Source organism: Equus przewalskii, chromosome 5 (genome assembly GCF_037783145.1).
Source record: "Equus przewalskii isolate Varuska chromosome 5, EquPr2, whole genome shotgun sequence".
Taxonomy (NCBI): Eukaryota; Metazoa; Chordata; class Mammalia; order Perissodactyla; family Equidae; genus Equus; species Equus przewalskii.
In genome coordinates, this window is record NC_091835.1 from 86144831 (window position 1) to 86165092 (window position 20262).

General features: G+C 47.0%; 1 protein-coding gene and 1 long non-coding RNA gene across 5 annotated transcripts in view; one reads left to right on the forward strand and one right to left on the reverse strand.

Annotated features, from left to right (window-relative positions):
• PTPRR (protein tyrosine phosphatase receptor type R) overlaps positions 1 to 20262 on the reverse strand; it is a 212891-nt gene that overhangs the window by 6593 nt on the left and 186036 nt on the right. For all 3 annotated transcript variants that reach the window (XM_070622066.1, XM_070622067.1, XM_070622068.1), the window contains 3 exons: positions 14688 to 14798; positions 13053 to 13210; positions 9512 to 9625 (listed from right to left, as the gene is read on the reverse strand). In XM_070622066.1, coding sequence (XP_070478167.1) covers positions 9512 to 9625; positions 13053 to 13210; positions 14688 to 14798 — 383 coding nt within the window. The remainder of the gene's footprint in view (positions 1 to 9511; positions 9626 to 13052; positions 13211 to 14687; positions 14799 to 20262) is intronic.
• On the forward strand, positions 9896 to 19868 carry LOC139083663 (uncharacterized). 2 transcript variants are annotated; one of them, XR_011540569.1, is made up of 4 exons: positions 9896 to 11412; positions 13692 to 14366; positions 16599 to 17998; positions 19053 to 19868. It is a non-coding gene; the product is annotated as an uncharacterized lncRNA (long non-coding RNA). The 2 variants fall into 2 exon arrangements; XR_011540570.1 differs by lacking the exons at positions 9896 to 11412; positions 13692 to 14366 and having other exon boundaries at positions 16199 to 17327.

The following is a 20262-nucleotide window of genomic DNA, read 5'->3' on the forward strand; positions in this document are numbered from 1 at the left end:
TGAATACAAAAGTGGTGTTGGCTGTGTGGCTCTGATTTCTTTGTGGCCACAGACTGTGGATAGTGCATTTAGCCATGCCAGAGAAAATTCAGATAAACGGCCCTTCCAGAAATGTCAGATGTCTCACATCACACCGGCCCCGCCCAACACAAAAATCAGTGTCGGCTCGTCTCCATGCCGGGAGGCACGTAGCTATGTCAGCTGGGGGTGAACTCAGGTCAGAAGGAAAAAAGGTAGTTTTTCCCTTTGCTACTGGGCGAGTGTGTCGAAAAAACTCCTCCAGAGGCCCAGGAGAGAGATCTGGGTTTTAACATGTTAAAACTGTGACCTTTTGTGACTATTAACTCACACGTACAGAGCAACAGGCTTTCCTGCCGCACCGCCCAGCTGGCATCCGGTCTCATCAGGGGACGAGGAATTCTGCAGCCGTGACTCACAATGGGCTAACAATGGGCCTAGCGCCTTGGCTTTTTATTATGTTGGAATCTGGAATCTTTTCGGTAAAGTTTGGTTCAGTAAATTTAGAACAAAAGGTGTGGACGTTAATGTGCCCTGAGGGTGCAGCCCCGAGCAGGGCCTTGAGTCCAGCAGGGTCAGCTGTGCTGTTGCTGCTGGGGTGCCCCCGACCAAGCTTTTCCCCATGGCTTTATCCAACATCACCTCACAGAGGGAGAACGTGACATAAACGTTGTGGCTGATTCTGACCAGGTATTCTGAACACAAAAACTTTCTCTGCAGAGTATCTGTGAGGCATAAAAGCCAGCACAGGTCAAATGAAAACTCAATGATAATCTAACACTCTAGTTTATCTTGAGTTCCATTTTTTTCCTGAAAATTACCAATTCTCTTCTGGACACTCAGGTTAACACTCAGTTATCTCCAAGCTGAGAACAAGGAAAAGGATGCCCTGGCAACCAGCCAGGAGCTTCAGTCGGCATCGTCTGTTGTACAAGAGGGCCTCTGCTTGTGGTCTCAGGAACTGTGACGTGGGTAAATCCAGACCAACCTCCAGGGCTTGCTCTTTGAGTGTCTTTAAAATAAGTAAACCAAAATGCCCAATTCCTGAGCTTCAAATGGGATCTTTGAAATTCATTAATTAAAGGGATCTCGGCCACTCGTCAGGAATGCAGGGGATGCGGCTAAACGTAAGGCTAGGGCTGATAAAAATTCTGCCAACTGGGGACATTTTAGCTTTGGAGTTATTTTAACCAAGCTTTGGAAACAAAGAATATTTTGGGGACACATATCATCTTAGGACACTGATGGCATACGTATTCCTCCTCTTGAGTTGTCACAGTTAAAAAAAGAAAAAACCGTCCAACCGAAGTGATTAATTACGGCGTCTAAACAATGATGTGACGTACACTGGAAGCTTCTATCCTGTCTGCATGTCGTTCCAGCTTCAGGCCTCCACGGCAAGGACGCCCAGGGCAACCGCGGATTTCACCACCGACTCTCTGAGAGGAGGATCCGACAGATTGTTTCCTGTTTCTGGGGAAGAAAAAAAAGAAAAAGAAAAGAAAAGAAAAAGGCCTTGGGGCTGCATCTTATTTTATGTGTTTCATTTCTCCAGTTCTGTTCTCACATTATTGCAGTGTCCAGAGGTGCTAACGTGGAGCAAAAGAAAGATGAGGCGGAGAGAGCTGCCCGAGGTCAGCCTGCGATGGAACGAGTTCGAGTCTCTGCCTAGACGTCTCTGACGGTCACGTCTTGCTCCTCAGTTGCCCTCCTGTACGTCGATGTGCATGGGAGCGTTCTCTGAGTTTCCTGGGCCACCTTGTTACCACAGATTATTATTATCACTTTTTAAAGGGACAGGTGCTTCTCTCCCACTCGATGTGTGAATGACCTCTGTCACCATCTCACTGTGAAATCTTGGTGTCCAGAATCCTCAGTGAATCTCTTGTAGCAGAGGCTACACACAGTGAAAGCGGACGGGTTTAGCTTCAATAGAAACTAGAATTTTTAATTAGGTGGTCTAGTCACAACGATTTAGTGATGTTTAAGATTAGAATACTTAAACAAGGTATGGAAGGGCTCTCTAAGTAATAAAGCATGATCACACTGTGTCCAGTTTAGCACTAATGTTATAGTTCCTGCTTTTCATCATAATTTTTGAAAATTGTTGACCTCTGTATGCATGGTAACTTTCCATTAACAGGAAAATGTGATTGAGCAAAATATCCCTTTTCACAGCCACGCTGACCCCTAGAAAGTTCACTGCTCTTCTCGTGTTCAGATATTAATAATAAATAATCTGAACCGAAACCATCAGAGATAACAATTTTCCCTGGTTTATATAGCAACTAGTTCAGGGTCAATGTCAAAGGCGGGATTGGAACGTGGACTTCCTGTCTCTTAATCTGTGCTTAACCCATTTAGGGCTCCCACCCTAGAAAACAATAGTCTTTTGGGAACCAGACAAATCCAGAATTTAGCCAATCTAATTAGAGCAAAATTGGAAGTCCAGTTCAGCATGTTAAAAAAAAAAAACCAGCCAAAATGTGTTATGTGACCTTGGATGCATCGTTCCCTCCGTCAGGTCTCGGATTCCCCTGAAGGATGAGAGATTCACACCGTATTCTTACGGCCATATTTTTTTACTCTCCTTTCCCTAGTAGGCGTTCCGCAAATGTTATGACCGTCTATAATTGCCATTCCATTGTTCTCTACGGAAACAAAGGTTCAAAGACTCAAAGACTGCAAGAGTGAAAGGGGTTTAGAGCCATGGATCACTTGCCAGTCCCTGAATCCAGAATGGAAAAGGCATCTGACTGGGAGGGGTCCTCAAATCCACCTGCTCTCCCAGCATTGTCAGTAGAGCAAACAAACACACGTACACAGGTACCACTAATTTTCAAATGTACGGAAGTGCTGTTGGAGTCACAGAATGAAAATTATAAGCATTACGGGATTTGAAATACAACTATTAGGTTGAGGTCTATGAAACATTTTACTCTTAAAAAAGGGGTCCCCACATCAGAAGAGGCTGGGGACCACTGGTACACTCTGCCTCTCCTTTTACGTGTGTAGACAGAGCGACAAGTGGTCACACAGGAAATTAGGGGCAGAGCCAGGATTCGCACCAGCAGCCTGACACCCAGCCCAGGGTCTCTGGCACCTCGTTCTCTCATGGCTGCCTGCTTACCTGTCCCACCAGCCAGCGCTCGGCTCCAACCACCTGCCACCCACTTCATCGTTTAATTAAAAACAAACGCCATGATGCCATTGACACACTTTTAAATAAAACACCTGTGCATGCCTGGTGCTGAATTTGAACTCCTATTCGGAAAAAAATCCTATTTTAGTTCAAAATTTGCTCAAAAGTATTATTAAGAGGAGGCTCACAGACTCATGAATCCACAGTGGGAACCATAGCATCTATTAATAGAAGTTGCCCTAAGGCCAATAAAAATAATGTCTTGCCAGAGAATGAAGAATCCATCAAATGGCTTTGTCATTGTTGTTACACTGGAAACATCCATTCAGCATAACACGCGCGTCCCTAAAGAAGACAGTTTGACTTTATCGCTAACATGCAGATTTGTGATGTGAGTACAAATTGCCTGTTTGGTCATATTGAGTAACAATGGTCAGGTGTTCTAATTTTTTGGGGGGTGGGATCAGGTTTTTGATCCTGCTCAGCACTCAAACTCTTGACTTAACAGTCATGGAACGAGCCCATTTCAAGTATCCAAACCACTGCCTTTCTTTTTCTTTGTTGTTCGCCGTGCCCAGGCCTTCCCGGAGGAGACAGATACGAGTGTGTCTGTGTGTGTGGGGGGGTGTAGACTATAAGAAAGATGTGCGGCGTGCAGTGGATCCGGGGTGGGCAGAGCCGTGGTTGAAGAGCATGAAGGACAGGAGCCTCGTGCGCGCGTGCCCTCGAGGCGTTGCGCTGGCTCTGCCCTCCGTAGACGCAGCGAGGCGTTTCCCCTGAGTCAGCCTCCTCCGTTCCTTCCCCCTTTCTCCCACACCGTCTGCAGTCTTCTCTCCACCACAAACTCCTTGAAAGGACAGTTCATGCTTATTATTTTCCATCTTCTCTCCCTCGCGTTTGGACGGTCTTGGAGGAACGTTTCGTGTCATCGAATGAACGTGGAGCCCTTAAAGGACGCTGGACGGGTTCTAGACTGAGGGGCTTTTCAGATCCTTTAATGTTTCAACACTTACTGTGAATAGCCTAGTGGAGAGGGGTTCGAAGGAATATAGTACATCGCTTTTGCTCAGACTTAGTTAAGAACCTATTTTTTGCCTGAATACGGTCTAAGAGTCTGGCACTTAGCTGCCCCTCGCAGCTGAGAGATGCCGTCTGGAAACTCCTGCAGAGGAACCCACCCTTCTACACCCAGGCGCCTGACGCACGTTCAGTAGCAGGTGCTTAGTGAGTGTTTGTTGAATAAACGAACAAATGTACGCACCATCCAGCAGGACCACTCTGTGTGCTTGGCTTAATGCTCTGCGGTCACTATCTTGAAATATTTAACAGTTTTTGAAAACAGGGCCCCACGTTTTCATTTCGCGCTGTGCCCCCGAATTATGCAGCTGATCTTGATGGAGGTGTCCCTTGCTAATGCTCTGCCACTCCCTCTCCGGGCCCCCCACTTTCCCAGTGCCCAGTGCCGTCTCCCAGTCTCCCGGGCTGCGGGGCCTCAGGAGCGCCCAGCCCTGGACCCCTCCCTTCAGTTCCCTTCATCAAACCCACGTTCTGAAGACGTGACGACGTGGGGAGTTCCCTTCGCTCTAGCCACACGCTGGAGAGGCTGGGTCGCCTGCTCAGGTCAGAGCGTCAGCGGCTGAGAAGACAGTCTTCCCACCTCCAGGCTGGACGAACTTGACCAGGGAACGATTCCGTCCACCGAGGACCGGCCCTCGAGCAGCAGAGCCTCAGAGCTTTGCTCTGCACAGACGTCCAGCTCCCTCCAGAGACAGACACTTTGGGACGAGGCAACTTTCCCGCGTCCCTCAAATTATACCATTACGGCGACTGCTGACGCACCGCTCTGTCTACCCATGAGCCGCTCTCATCCACACCTCACACTGTTCTCAAAGTTGCGGTGTCCTTGCATTTCTTTTTAATTGTCAAGGCATCATCCAGGGGACATGTTTTTGCCGGCAGTTTTGTAACAATCGTATCCCCGAAGCCTGTTTACCTTCGTCTCTAACAGTCGAGCCTTTTGAGTTAGAAATTAGAAATCCTGGATTCCAAAGAGGATGACTTTGGGCAAGTTACTTGATATGTTGAATTCTTTGTTTGCTTATTAAAAAAAAAAAAGATGGCAAGGAATACCTCTTTTCCAACTCTTGGGTTCATTTTGAGGGTTACATGAGGCCTGTGCTTTGAAGACCATGGTGGAGAGACCGTGACTAAACACACTTCTGGGGTCAAGAGTGCTTTCTGGAATGTCTGAGGACAGACCCAGAACCGAAGGCAAGGACGGCCCTGAGACCAGAGCTGGACATGGCCCGAAGGACTCATGAGGACCGACAGCTGCCAGAGCTGAAAGGTAGACAGTCAGGTTTCCCTTCACCGGCCTGAGTCAAGGACGCAGTCGACAGCGGCCGTCACCTGCACTGGAATTTTAAAACGAAGCATGACCAGAAAAAGCTGAGGAACTGAAGCAAGAGGCAAGAGGGGTGGGGAGAGAAGTTGAATGGGGTCAAGGAAAGGGGGAAGGTTTCTGTTTTGCTTTTCATAATAACTAGAGGAACACACAACAAGGAAAGGAAAATCTATGTTGATCCCATGACGGAAGGAAGGCAAACGAAAGACCTTTCAAGGAAAGTTCTAAGGAGAGGATCCATTTCACAAGCAACAGAAGCAGCTGCTCAGAAAGAGTTTACTTAGAAGGATCCTGATTAATAAACCAGTGAGAAGGATTTCGGGACACGTATTGGCAGCAACTCAGATCCGGGGGCTGGGGAGTCCGCAGGCTTTGGAGGAGCCAACAGAGGAGCTGGATGTTTGCAGGGTCCTATCAGCAGTAAAAAGACGAGGCTCATGGGAAGAGCTCGGTGGGGAGGGAAGGCCAGGCCAAGGCTGGAGTCTCTGACCACTCGCGCTAGGAAGGAAGGCGCTGACGGAGCAGGCATTGTGATACGGTTTAAAAACGCATTTGCACCTCCAGCCACAGCCCAAGGACAATCCGGTGGACTTGACAGTGACTGTGACCTGGAAGTGGAAACCCAGGCGGAGGTCAGGCTACCGAAGCAGTGGGTGGTGGGAGGACGGAGGGCGAAGGGCCCAAGTTAAAGACCAACGAGAACAAAACGACCAGGAAGCCCCTTCCTCAGGGCGTTGCTCCAAGGACGGTCGAGCAGGTGCGGAGGCTGTCGGCTCGCGGTCAGTCTAGAGCCATGCAGGCATCTGGGTTTCGTGGAGTTCAGACTGGCCAGCAGGAAGGCAGGGGAGGGGATGTGAACTGCGGTCCTGGGGCACTTGGGGTCTGTGTAGGAGCCTCATTTACAGAAGCACAAAGCCGGAGAGAGAAGCCACTGCGGGAGCAGCTCCAGGCTGACTGTGTCCCTTCCCCTGACGTAGGGCCCTCTTCTGGGGAAGGGTGTCCAGGGTCTGAAGTGAAGCCACAGGCCCCGATTCCCGCTGGATGGACGGTACTGGAGGCAAGCAGGGGCCTTCAGGAGACCAAGGGAGCGATCGTACGAGAGGGGGGAGATCAGTGGAGCTGCCCTTCTCAGGCACAACAAGAAAACGGTTTCAGAAGCAGGTACAAGTTGGGGATGGAGGGGGAGGTGGGGAAAGTAGAGACACGGTAAGGAACACGGCTAAGTCCTGCACACGTGCAACCTCAAGACACAGTACCGCAGCCTGTGCGGGATGTATGACAGTTCCAGTTGACAGAGGCCACGTGCACGGACAGGAGCTGTGGGGAACGTGTCCAGTCTACAGAGGCCACGTGCGCGGACGGGAGCTGTAGGGAACGTGTCCAGTCTACAGAGGCCACGTGCACGGACAGGAGCTGTGGGAAACGTGTCCGGTCTACAGAGGCCACGTGCGCGGACGGGAGCTGTGGGGAATGTGTCCGGTCTACAGAGGCCATGTGCACGGATGGGAGCTGTGCGGAATGTGTCCGGTCTACAGAGGCCACGTGCACGGATGGGAGCTGTGCGGAATGTGTCCGGTCTACAGAGGCCACGTGCACGGACAGGAGCTGTGGGGAACGTGTCCAGTCTACAGAGGCCACGTGCACGGATGGGAGCTGTGGGGAATGTGTCCAGTCTACAGAGGCCACGTGCACAGATGGGAGTTGTGCAGAATGTGTCCAGTCTACAGAGGCTACAAGCACGCATGGTAGCTGTGGGGAATGTCACTGCATGGCTATCTTGTGCCTGGGGCTTTACAAGTTCTCTCTTAATCCTTCCAACAGTACAATGTAGATTCTATCATTACTTCCATTTTCCTGACGGGAAAACCAAGGCCACACTAGCAGGAGATGGTGGGGGCCAGGATGCAAACCCACGCAATCTGTTTCCCGAATCTTTACCACCACGGTCAACAGCCTCAATGAAGCCAGTCGGAATTAAGAGAAAAGAGAGAAGATAAGCTCACAGAGACCTGGGAGCTAATATTTAAAAGGAGACGAGGACTGACAGGGACGGGGAGGGAAAACACCGCCCTGAAAGGGGATTTGAAGGTTTAATTCTTACAGTAACGAAGAGGATAACAGCCCATGAACGTGTGTTGAAGGCTCACCACGCGCCAGGCTCCACTCTAAAAGCCTTATGTGTACTATCTCACTGAATTTCCAGAACAATTCTCTTGTCTCTTTTATTGAAATCTCAGACCCCAGCACATGGCAGGTGCTCAATAAATACTTGTCGAGTGAATCTTAAAAGTGCTCTCTCCTTTCAAGAAACTCCAGGTCTTAGGACTGGAGTCCAAGGGGCTCAGGCCCGAGGCCTCTTGTGTTATTACGTCACAGCATTGATCTCTGTCTGAAATCACCCTGTTTGTTTCTCAGCTTTTTAATTTTCTGTCTGTCTCTCCATGTCAGCTTGTAACCCTAGGAGAGCAGAGCCTCACTCACCCTGGTAATGCTGTACCTGCAGCCTCTGGAACCATGCCCTGGGCACAGGAGGTAATTAATAAATATTCTCTGCATGAATAAAGAAGAGAACATTTCAGGGCAGCTCTTCTTCTGCTGCAGCGCACTGAACTGTGGGGCAGAGGCCCGGCTGCCTACGGCCCAGTGCAGCATCTTTATCTCTGCCTGTTCACTAGGAGAACCTGTTCCTGTTCCCCGTCACTGACTCATTGTTCACGCACCCAGCTAGGCTCCCTTGTGCAGCGGGGGAGAAGAGAAGTTTCTTGCTCTGTTTTCAACACATAAACAGAGATCATCACAAAGGTGATCAAACCATCTCTCTATAAAAATGGCTCTTCTACCTCCCTCTCATTAGGATGGCTACTATTAAAAATCCAACAAACAGAATATAATAAGTGCTGGCGAGGATGTGTCGAAGTTGGAATGCTTGTGCACTGTTGGTGGGTCCGTAAATGGTGCAGCTACTGTGGAAAACAGGATGGCAGTTCCTCAAAAACAAAAATAGAATAACTATTGACCCAACAGTCTGAGTACATACTCAAAAGAATCTCAAACAACTATTTGTACACCCATGTTCACAGCAGCATTGTTCACAATAGCCAAAAGGTGGGAGCAACACAAGTGTCCATCGTTGGCTGAACACATAAACAAAATGGGGTATATACATACACAGAACATTACTCAGCCTTAAAAAGGAAGGAAATTCTGATGCACGCTATAACATGGATGAATTTTGAGGATATTATGCTAAGTGAAATAAGTCAATAACAAATAGACAAATACTGTGTGATTCCACTTATATGAGCTACCCAGAGTAGTCAGACTCACAGACACAGAAAGCGAGTGGTGGGTGCCAGGGGCCGTGAGGAGCAAGGGACAGGACGTTGTTGTCTAATGGGGATAGAGTTTGCAGGATGAAAAGAGTTCTGGAGATGGTTGCACAACAGTGTGAATGTACTTAACATGACTGAGCTGTACTCTTAAACTAGTTAAAATGGTAAATTTTATGTGCATTTTTTCACAGTTAAAAAAACTAGACTGAAAAAAACAAAAAGATGACTCTTGGTTGTATGATACATGCCCCTCATTTTAAAGGATCAAGATCCTAAAGTGGACGGTTCGGTCAAAGCCAGTGGAGATGCAGAGCACACGCAAAGGAGCAGGGGTGAGGCCCTCCAAGGACGCACGTCCACCATAAACAGCCCGGGTTGGAGACGACGGGGGAGCGAGCAGGAGCGTTTGGTTTTGGACTCTCGACGGTCCGTGCTGCAATAATTTCTGTCTTGGCTGGCTTTTTAACGTAATGTCTATTCTTAAGCATTTACACAAATCTCTACAGAGATTAGGACCTCGGAGACTGTGATGTTTGGAACGGCAGGCGACCAGATCAGCTGTGCGGGACCGCGCTGCCCTGAGAGGCAGTCTAGCGCGGCTGCGCGGACACTCACCTGTCTATGCGAAGCTGGCAGACGATGTTGAGTGCGTCCACAGCGCCTTCCTCTTTCAGCTGTCGACAGCCAATGGATGTGGCGATGAAACAGCCCGTCCTTCCTATGCCGGCGCTGAAAAGGAAAGATGAGGAATGAAAAGAGGAGGAAAAACAGCAGGGACAAAATATCTTCTTTTAAAGGGCACTTAGAATCTGAAACGACAGCTGGAATCAACAGCAGTTGCCAGGAGCTGAGGATCACACCTCCGGCCCCGCGCTCCATGCTCACCCCACACCGTCTGCCATCACGGGCAGTAGGAGGCGTGGAGTGGAGCGCGATGGGTGGGGGAAACGCGAGGAAGGCACTGTGACGATTCTGCAAAGGACACCTCGGGCTGAATTTAGGTGAGGTGTGGGCACTAGACACGGGGGAAAGACTTAGGCACGTCACAGATGTGAATCTGGAGGATGGGCGTTGAACAGCGAGAAAAGCAAAAGGTCAAAGCAGTCTTCGCTGGGAGGGTGGGGCGACTGGTAGTGCCAGCGACGCCGGGGAGAGTTCTGGAACAGGGCTGGCTGGAGGGAGGGAGAGGCGACCTCGGTCTTGGCTACACTAATGCTGAAGATCCCCGAGAATAACTGAAGATTCAGTTCCATTCAGGAGACAGTGTGGCTGGACGCACGGATTTCCAAGTCACTTACACGCAGGTGGTGCTGTATGGAAACACTGTCTGTCTTAGACGGCTGATATCCACCTAACAAGACTTTCTCTCTCTCTCTCTTTCTCTGTCTCTCAGCAATTCCAGCCACTAATGGTCTTCATGTAAATTTCTCCCAAATCTACATCCAAGTGCCCTAAATTTCTCCTAAGCTCTGGGTTGGCATTCCATCCCTTAGCTGGAACTCCGGATGTTACTATTTTGTACCTGTTTCCGTTCAATGTGTCTAAGCTCAATGTATCTAAAACAGAATTAACTACCTTTTCCCTCAATGGCGTTACCAGTCAGCCACAAGTTTTCCAGCCTAGAAATCTTGGAGCTGTCTTCACATCTCCCCTCTCTCACCTCCCACATTCAGTCTGTCACCAATTCTTCCATTTTCCACCTCCACTCAGCTTTTGGGATCCAGGCTCGCCCTCCACAGACTGTGCTCACGTTTTCGACATCTCCTTACTTCATGACTAGCAAACACCTTATGATGGTTCCCTAGCCTCAAGTCTCTCCCTGGACGAATTCGCGATGCACACAGCTGCCAGGTTCATCTTTCTGAAACAGCGGGCTGACCGTATTGCTCTCCACTCGCAGGCTGTAGAGGCTGCCACCAACTACGGCACCGTGTCTAAGCCCCTGCCACCGTGGTCCCTACCTGCTGCCTGTGGCTGTGACTAACTTCTTACCATACTCCCCGTACCTTTCTGCCAATTTTTAATTTACATGAATCATTGCCAAAAACGCCTTTTATTTTCCAATTTTCCTTTGCGTGTTGGCAATATTTCTTCAGTCAGAAATGCCTTCCCTTTTAAAACCACAAACAAAGGTCACTTTTTAAGATCCTGTTCAGCATTATTCCAACTTTTAGAGGCTTTCTTCGGTCCTCATTGTTTAAGTTAATCGTTCCCCTCTTGGCACTCAAATAGCACCTGTTTCTCATATTTGGTGCTTATTTCCTACTGAATGTGAGTGCAGAGGAATTCAGAGGTGGAATGAAGTGTCTATAACGGCTTGTTTCATTGAAGAGAGACGGTTTGAGCTGCACCCTGCGAATGGCAGGCATTTCGCTTCTCATGACTAAGCGAGAATATTCCACGATGAGAAGACAGACAGCTGCTGAACAGGCCGCGTGACGTGCGACACCGAGAAGACGAGCTTGGCTTGAAAGGAAAGTTCTTCTACAGAAACAGTGGGAAACGGGACTGGGAAGGTAGGCTGGGGTCTGTAGAGGATCTTGCATGGAAAGCTGAGAGGTCTGAGCTGCATTCTCTACAACAGCGGGACTCTTTTTTTTTTTTTCTTCTGAGAATTTGATGAGAACTATGAACTTTCACTCCCCAGAAAAATTCACATAACTTTATGTACTCAGGTTTGTTCAAGTAATTCAAAGGGGTTCACCGACCCCTGAGTTCATCTATAGACCCCAGGTCAAGAACTTTTCCTCTAGGCAATGGGAGGCCACCGAGAAGCTCTGAGCAGGGGCTCCTGTGATGAGAGAGGGTTTTAGGGACGTGCACAGAGCGGGCCACAGAGGGGTGGGGGCGGGGCGGGGGGAAGTGGGGCGTGTTTGTGCAATTAGCCGACTACTTCTAAAATACACGCTGAGGTCACGAGGGCCCGAACTTGGGTGGTTGGCAGGAAGGACGATTACGGGAGATGCTTTGAAGGCAAAGCCAATCTGGTGACTGATTAGATACGGCGGCTGGAGCTGAGGGGAAGGCCAAAGATAACTGTCGACATTCGCTGTCGAGCGCCTGGAAAAAAGATGGTCTCGTTCTTAGAAACCGCAATCAGAAGGGGAGCAGGATTTATAGGGGAAGCGGCTACTTCATTTTCGATATCTTGAGTGTTTTATGATTTGGGGTGGGGACAGGTCCAGCCCTAAAGCATGGCCAATTAGGCCGTTTTTCCTTGCCCCCAGGCTAAGTTTAGAATGAGGCCTAATGCCAGAAACCAGATAATGATGCCTTTGAATAAATAGACATACAGTAAACTTTATTCTCAATTAAACCACAAAGGTTCAAAAATGAAGGAGGTCAAAATTATAATCTAAAATAATGTATTTTATTTATTAAAGATATCATCATAAGCCATCTTATAAAACTTATGAGGTTAAACAAACCAAGACAAATTACTTTGAGATAGTATGGAGAATAAATGACTGGTTATGTAAATAACTTCAAAAATATTTGCTCGAGTTTGGGCATCCTAAAAGGAAGACAAGAGGGATGAGATAGCCATTACAAGAGGAGAGCTTCAAGCTAGACAGTAGGAAAGGGTACCACCATGGACATCTGTTTCTTTGTCAGCCTCGCCCCCAGTACTCCATGTTCTGCTAACAGCACTCGGTTTTCCTTTTGTCGAACTGCCACTTGCCCATTTCCCATTTCGTAAATTTGCTTCCATCTGTTTTTCACGAAATAACTTTTAAAATAGTTGACTGGTTGTCACCAAACTTGGCATAATAAATATTATCAAGATACAATTCAAGTATAGTTCAGGTGCCATCTTCAGACAACAAAAAAGTCATTGATAATTTTTAAAGAATCTGTCTTTCCTAGTGTATATGAGACGGATGAGACTAAATGAATCAATATAAGTTTCCAGGCAGGGGACTGAGTAAGGTTTCCTGTTCTCAAGGTAACTGTTTGCCGAAAATGCCCTAATAATGTCACTTTATTTCTGTGTCATCTTGATCAAGACACAAATATTGGGAAATTAATTAACTTCCATAAATATTTAATTTACCAACAAAGTCACAAGCAGGAAGCAAAACCCAGCTTCCAGCAGCTCCACGCCTTTACAAAGGATAGACAGCCGCTCCGGCAGAAAGGACAGCCCGTGCCTTACCTGCAGTGGACAACCACAGGCCCTCGGCCCGCGGAAGCAACTCTGTCATCTTCCACATCCAGCATGAGCTGCAGAAGGGGCTGGGCACTGTCTGGCGTCTTGTGATCGGGCCACGAAGTATACCAGTAATGCTTCACGTGCTGGGTGTGACTTCCTTGCTGAAAACAACAGCAGCCAGCAAATGCCTCATTTACTTGTGAAACTAAAAGCCATCCAAACCACAACACTGAATGCTTTCTATCACTCCCATCCTGATGGCAGCTTATTTCTAGGTGGAAAAAAATCTAGCAAAGTTTTTGCCTGGAGAAAACTTTACTATAAATATCCTGATGTCAAAGTTTGACAGTCTTGCCTCTATTAAATGAGAATGTATATTTAACATAGAAAGTGTGTATGTAACATATGCTAAGTTACATTTCTAAGTTATAAACAAAATTGTGGATGAAAATGTAGTCATGAAAGACTTGGGATATAGTATGTTTCCTGCTCTTTATAAACATTTTAACCAATATAAGAACACAATTTTATATTCCCTTATGCTAATGCTCCTACACTCATCCTCAATTCCAGTTTTTTTCCTGAGGAAGATTCACCCTGAGCTAGCATCTGTGCCAATCTTCTTCTATTTTTTGTATGCAGGTCACCACCACAGCATGGCTGCCAAGAGGTGTAGGTCAGTGCCTGGGGACCGAAGCCGGGCCACTGAAGTGGAGCGCAGCAAATTTAATCACCACGCCACCAGGGCCAGCCCCTCAATTCCAGTTTTAACAGCAGGGAGAAGTCCCATAGTCAAGGAGCTTCAAGTGGTCCCTAGGTTGAAACTGCTTCGGGCGGGGTCCACGCGCATCAACTCAACCCCGTGCCCGGCTGGGGGCCTGGCCTGGACCAGGCTCTGGAGAACAGGAGTCGACAATCAGGTTTTGGTCAGTGCGTCCTTCCCCGAACTTCCTGCTGAAACCCTCAGTGCTGCCCTGTTCCTGCCCTTTCTCGGTGGCGATCCCGCCCCAGCAGTGAGGCCCTCAACTGGCCTGGAGCCTGTGGGACGACTGCTCTCTGGGAGCAAACACAATCCCATGGCAACGATCCTCCGCGTCTGCTGCCCGAGACTTAAATAAGACAAGTTTTCTGTGACAGCATCCAGTCTGGGGAAGTCCCTATAAATGACTGTAACTCGAGTTTGGGAGGCTCTCATCCACACCTCGGGCTCGTCTTCCCTCCCACGGCCACCCACGGGGCAGACTCTCTCCTTCAGTTTCCAGGCTTCACTTAAAGCTGCTGAGACCGAAGTGACATTAAAAGGAAAAAATCATCACGGTAAAGTCTCCAGCATGAGCCTTTAGTTAAAGGCGTTTGGAAGGTTAAATCAGAGCTGTTTTATTTATGCAAACTAGACCATAACCTCCTTCTTAGTGAATTTCCTTAATGCCTACTTACATTAATTTAATTATCCCACACACTGACTGTAGCTGACAGCAAAGAAACCCACGAGGGAGTGGTTACAGTTGCTCTTTGATCTCAGCAATCTCTAACTTGTTTACGTTGACTCTGTAGCACTGACTGAGATAAATATTTCAAGGTGGAAACGTCCTCCTCGACATCAGCCCCTTTGCAGCAGCTATAGCGACATGCTCTCACCTTTAAGACAAGGTTGCGAACGGTGTAGTTGTCACATTCGTTTACGCTGATGACCAGAACCTCGACTTTCCCATAGATGCCCCTCTTTTCCGGCCAGTAGAGCACACACTTCTGGAGGAGGGTTGAGAAGGATAAGGTGAATACTGACGGTTTTCGTTGGTCTTGGAGTACTTTTCACCCAAGCATCGCAGAAGTTTTTATTTAATTAATTTTAAAAAATCAACTGTCAAGTTTACAATGTTGTAGATGTACGCACACCGTTGAAACACTGTCCATTCTAAACAGGTGGTTTTTATGGGCTGTAACTTATATCTCAATCACGTTTTTTAATAAGGTATCAGTGTTGCCTATGCATGTCAAACACCATTGCTACTAAGCTCATAAAAATAGGATTAAAGCAAAATTTCCCAAACCTCACAGAGAAATTAAGAACTACTTAAAAAATTAATTAAAAAATGAAGAATTAAGAAATTAAGATTCAAATAGTAGAGTTTATCCTGTGATGACTAGAAACAAAGGGAAGTTCTCCCATAGTGACAGGGGCAAGCCACTTTGTCCTGCCTCGTCAAATGGAAGCGCCTAAGAAGAGCATCTGTGACATGCCAGGTGCCACTGCAGAAGTTCCCCTGTGTGCGAGGCTGACGCAGTGACCGTCAATACACCTGCGGGATTACATTTCCCAGGACCAGTGGTCTGTTCACCTGCGGGGTCCATTGAAATAAATGTATAACAAAATTATCTAAAAAATACTTTCATAATGGATCCTCTTTGAAGGGTTTAATGGGCAAAAATAGTTATATTGCAAGTCAGGCAATATAATACGATAGTTAAGGTGCAAGCTTTGCAGTCAGAGAGCCTGGGTCCAAATTTTGGTTCCACCATTTATTAGCTGTGAGTCCATAAACAAGATGCTTAATCTCTCTGGCCTCAGTTTCCTCCAGATTTCATACACGGAAAGCTCTTAGGACAAAGTCAGCACTCACTCAAACGTGTTATTATTATTGTTGTCGTTATATTTTACATCTACTGGGTGATGGAATGCATTTTTGATCTAACGTGATTAGATCATTACTTAATTATGCATTAAATATTATTATTATATCCAACCTACATTACTAAAGGAAAACTACAAAATGAGATTCAAGTACACACATAAACCCATATTATTCACTATTTTGCCTTTTAAACAATTGCAAAAGAACTTTTTTTACACCACATATTTTAATGATTAAGAATGTAAAGTGTGAAATTTGATGCTTTATTTTGACTGCCCAGGAAAGCATGTAATTTTAGAAATATTAAAATATAAAATATGCTTAAATAAAACTTGCTATTTTCTTCCAAGCACACAGGCACATATATAGAGAAATTCCTTCCCTTGTTGCCTTCATCCAGGACATTTTAGGAATCAGGACACTTGTGTCTTCACATCTAAGTCAAAGGCAGATGACCCCCCTTAAAAAATAAGCACTTACGGATTCAAGACAGCAGCACGAGAACCACAGACCCACAGCACTGAAGGAAGGACATGCAGGGCGTCAGAAACACACCTTGGGCCTCCACCACGCCAGTGAACAGCTGTCTACACGCCAGAAACGGCACTTGCCTGCTGGACTCACTATTGCTTCCACCCATTACAACAAAAACACACTCACATCCTCCAGTTGTGGTCCTTTTCCCAGCAAAGCAAATCCTTTCACCTCCATTTACACAACTCCCCACACCCCAGACTGTCAGGCAATCAGGCTACAGGCTGAGTCTGGCTCACATAACGCAAACATTAAGAAAAGAAACCTTTGAAAAACAGAGCAATTTATTTCCCTCCTCATTCGTGAGCTGTCAAGGGTTTAAAATTTCCCCAGTTTGTTAGAGATAATCATACTAACCAATTTGCCTCGTTTCTTTCAACAGAGCATTAATTATTTCGCTGCAAGACCCGAGCTACCGTGTATCTGAAAACCCATGCCTCCCAGATGAATCCAAGAAGAGTGACAAGGCACCTCGAGTCAGGCAGTGAGCAGAGAAAGCATCGTTCAGCGGTCCAGCGGTCCGGCGTATGCACCCCGCTGACCACGGTCAGACCTGAGCTGCAGGCCCCTATTTGGGAAGGTGGCTCTCGAAACTGGTAGGAAAAGCCAGGAGGCAGGAGCTCGCAGCCTGCACCCTGACTCTCCCAAGCCTCAACAGCCTGTGCACCTACTTGATAAAGGGAAGTGCTGCTCACTTCTCTCCCGAGCTTGCCGGGGACCTTTTGAATGTTTTTCTTGACTCTTTACCAAAAATGCAATTGGCAGCCAGTTCCCAGTAGACAATGCCGTGTGACTCGTTCATTCAAACAACCCTTAATTAGCATGCCATCTCCTTTCTGAGATACAATAGCTTATTTTTACACGCTGAATACGTTTCTCTCCCTTTTAGGAGAGCGTAGAAAAAGAGACCAGATAAGTGTGGTGCTTTTGAACACGAAGGGGGAGAGCAGCAAATGGAATCATTCCTGGGAGCACAAGTTCACCTTCAAGTATTTTTGAGAACTGCTTTTTAGGTTTCTTCACTGCGGTGCTAACAATGACATGAAAGAGGCAGAGAATGCAAGGAAGGACAACGCTCTCCTGCAGATAATGCTGTGGAACCACACTAATTGTAGGTGATTCAAAAGAGCATGCTATCTAGCTGAACATAGCCCCAAATTGTCACTCTTCTTCTGCTAACCTTTCAGTAAAATTATCTATAAGTTCTAAGAGTTCATAATTTGGAGGAGAAAGAGCATTTCAGAGGGTCACATGTGTCTTGTGCAAACAAACCGTTAGCCGACCCTGACTGTAAAGATTCTGGGCATCAACCAGTTCTGCACAATCTGTGCTCCACAGCAGACGTCGAAGGCAGTGCACAGCAAAGCCAACTCCTATTTTTATGACCTTCCCTCTGGCCTCCACCACATTAGGGCTGTTTGTGTGTAAAGAAGCTAGTAGTTTAGTGGCCTGGAAAAAAATCTATTTTTAAGTTACTCTCTTTTAAAATTCTATGCATTTAAAATCAAAGAGATCTTGCTTTTCAAGCTAAAGGCATGTGTCGTCACATGAGAAGTGGCTCTAAACACATAGAGAAGAGGGTCAGCTCTGTCTGGGCTCCATTAGCATCTGAAGAGGACAGAATGGGGCAGACCGCCCGCAGCTATTATTATTGCTGTCACTGTCACTCCTGGTATTCCAGCTGAATATTACTAACATTGGTGCAGCAATTTAGTATCAACGCGTCTTCACCAACATTTCGTTAATCCCTTTCACAGTCATCTGAGTCACGTAGAGCAGGGGGTAAGTATAATAATAATAATAATAATTATCAATCATTTTACAGCAGAAGAAACTGAAGCCCAGGGCTTTTGGTAGGATCTCTGGGAAAATTCCCTTGGGGGCTAGGACCCTCTGAGCAAATATCACTTTATTAATTCAACTTTCCGTCGTTGATTTCTGCACCGTCTCTTACCCAACAAGCTCCCTTCCCTCTGTGAAGATGCTAGTGCTCCTGGACGCTGAGCGCCCTCGGGCCCCATGCACTGATCCCAGGAGTCGTGTTGTCTCTGCTGGGTCGTGTGCTCACTAACCAGTATTTATACTCAAACCTCTTCATGGCAGTTGTACAAGTTGTTAAAGTCTGATAATTTAATTAAGCTTTACATGAATCAATAGACCAATAGGGTGAGAAGAAAAAAAGTTGTTCTGAGATAATTGCATAAGTTGAATAAGTTTTCCAGTGGGAAAAAAGTGAATTGGGAAAGAAAACTGTGGTCAAATCAGGTTCAGTGAGGCCGACGTACAAGTTAGAGCAGAGTCTGACGACCTAGACGGACTCTGTGCTCATGTTGTCACAAACTTTCCGTATTCTCTCTCGTCTCAAAGAAACTGAAATGGGAAATTTTAATGATACATAAAGTGCAGGATTTACATGAGCTCTGTGATCTGGAGCTCCAGCTTCAGACCAATCCTCAGAAGAAAAAAGACAGTCCTGTAATAAAATAATGAACACGTTTTTTGTTTTTCTGAGGAAGACTGGCCCTGAGCTAACATTCGTGCCCATCTTCCTCTACTTTATATGTGGGACGCCTACCACAGCATGGCTTGATGAGCGGTGTGCAGGTCTGCCCCCGGGATCTGAACTCATGAACCCTGGGGCTGTCAAAGCGGAGTGTGCGAACTTAACTGCTGCACCACTGTGCAGACCCCCATGAACAAATTTTAATATGAACAAATGTACATGTTTTAGGATAAAATGAAACCTTGTTTTTGTGTGTGTGTGTGATTCCCTACTCTGACTTATTTGAGTAACTGTGTCAACTTTCTGATTAACCCTGTCAACTTCTAACCACAGGTAGGAGAGGCTCAGCGGTTGAGCACAGCCCAGCAGATTCACAATTCAGGTGCCAGCGACATTGGGAATAGAAGCGTGTTTGAAAGCAGGCTGCGTGTTTTGCTTGGGGGCTGTCAGCCTCTGCAGTTCTGGCTGCCCTCACTCGCTCCGGCAGCATCGCCGTCAAAGCCCAGGTCGTGGAGGAAATGGGACTAGGCTGCTGGGCGGTGCTGGGCCCACGGCCCCTCTGGACGTTATAGTGCCCCATTCTGGTCCTCCAGGAAGTCAGGAGTCTCCGCTGTCCACATGCGAGGCTGGCCTCCAATGTTGCCCTCCCTGAGCTGGTCTGGACGGGTGCTCTGGCTATGGGACTTGGTTTGCTCTTCTCCTCCCATTCTTGGTACCAGGCATGAGTCCCTTGTCCACCCCACACCGCTACTCCTTGCCTTTCTCAAATCCCAACCCTGTCCCCTGCCACCAAGCCTACTCCTGGTAGACAGACTGCGTGATGTCACTCTAGTTCAAGAACACCTTTACGGCTCCCTACTGCCTGTACAATGAAGCCCAGAGGGGTTTTTTTTTTTTTTAGCATAGTCCTACATTCTCCCACACAGTTTAACCCTCCAGCCTCATCTCCCTTCTCTCCCATGGTGCTGCCTGTGCTCAAGCCACATCAAACCCTTGCCCTCATCGTGCCGTGTGGCTCGTGTCTGAGTTCCAGCTGTCACATGGCCTGGATTATGTTCCCTTGTGTACCTGCTCACTCTACGGGGCCCTGCTGAGAAGCTGGAAGGCACCATATGAGCTATTTGGCCAAATAAATGTAATTAAAATCAATCTTGTCTACAATTTTTTCAGATAAAGAAAGGAAGAAGGGAAAATTCAAAATATGATGTCTTTATTTGGATTTTTCAGGTTAAACTCTTTGCAAAATGCTGAACAAGTCAATGGGCAAAATGGAGTTTATGAGTATGGAAGTCACAGAGCTTAGCTCGGAGGAAAGAAACATGAAAAAATCGAGAAAGAAGACAGCTGTGTTACATACTCGAGAGAAGTATTTTGTTAGGCCAAATCACCAAGCGACCCCCTCACTTTGTGAAAAATAAATTCGGCGTCTGGCTGCTCCCTGAGGCCAACAGCAGGTCACTTGCCTTCTGCTGTCTTGCGTCCTTATCTGGCCCATTATTAAGTTGGGGCAACGAATAAGCAAAACAAATCTGGATGAAAATTT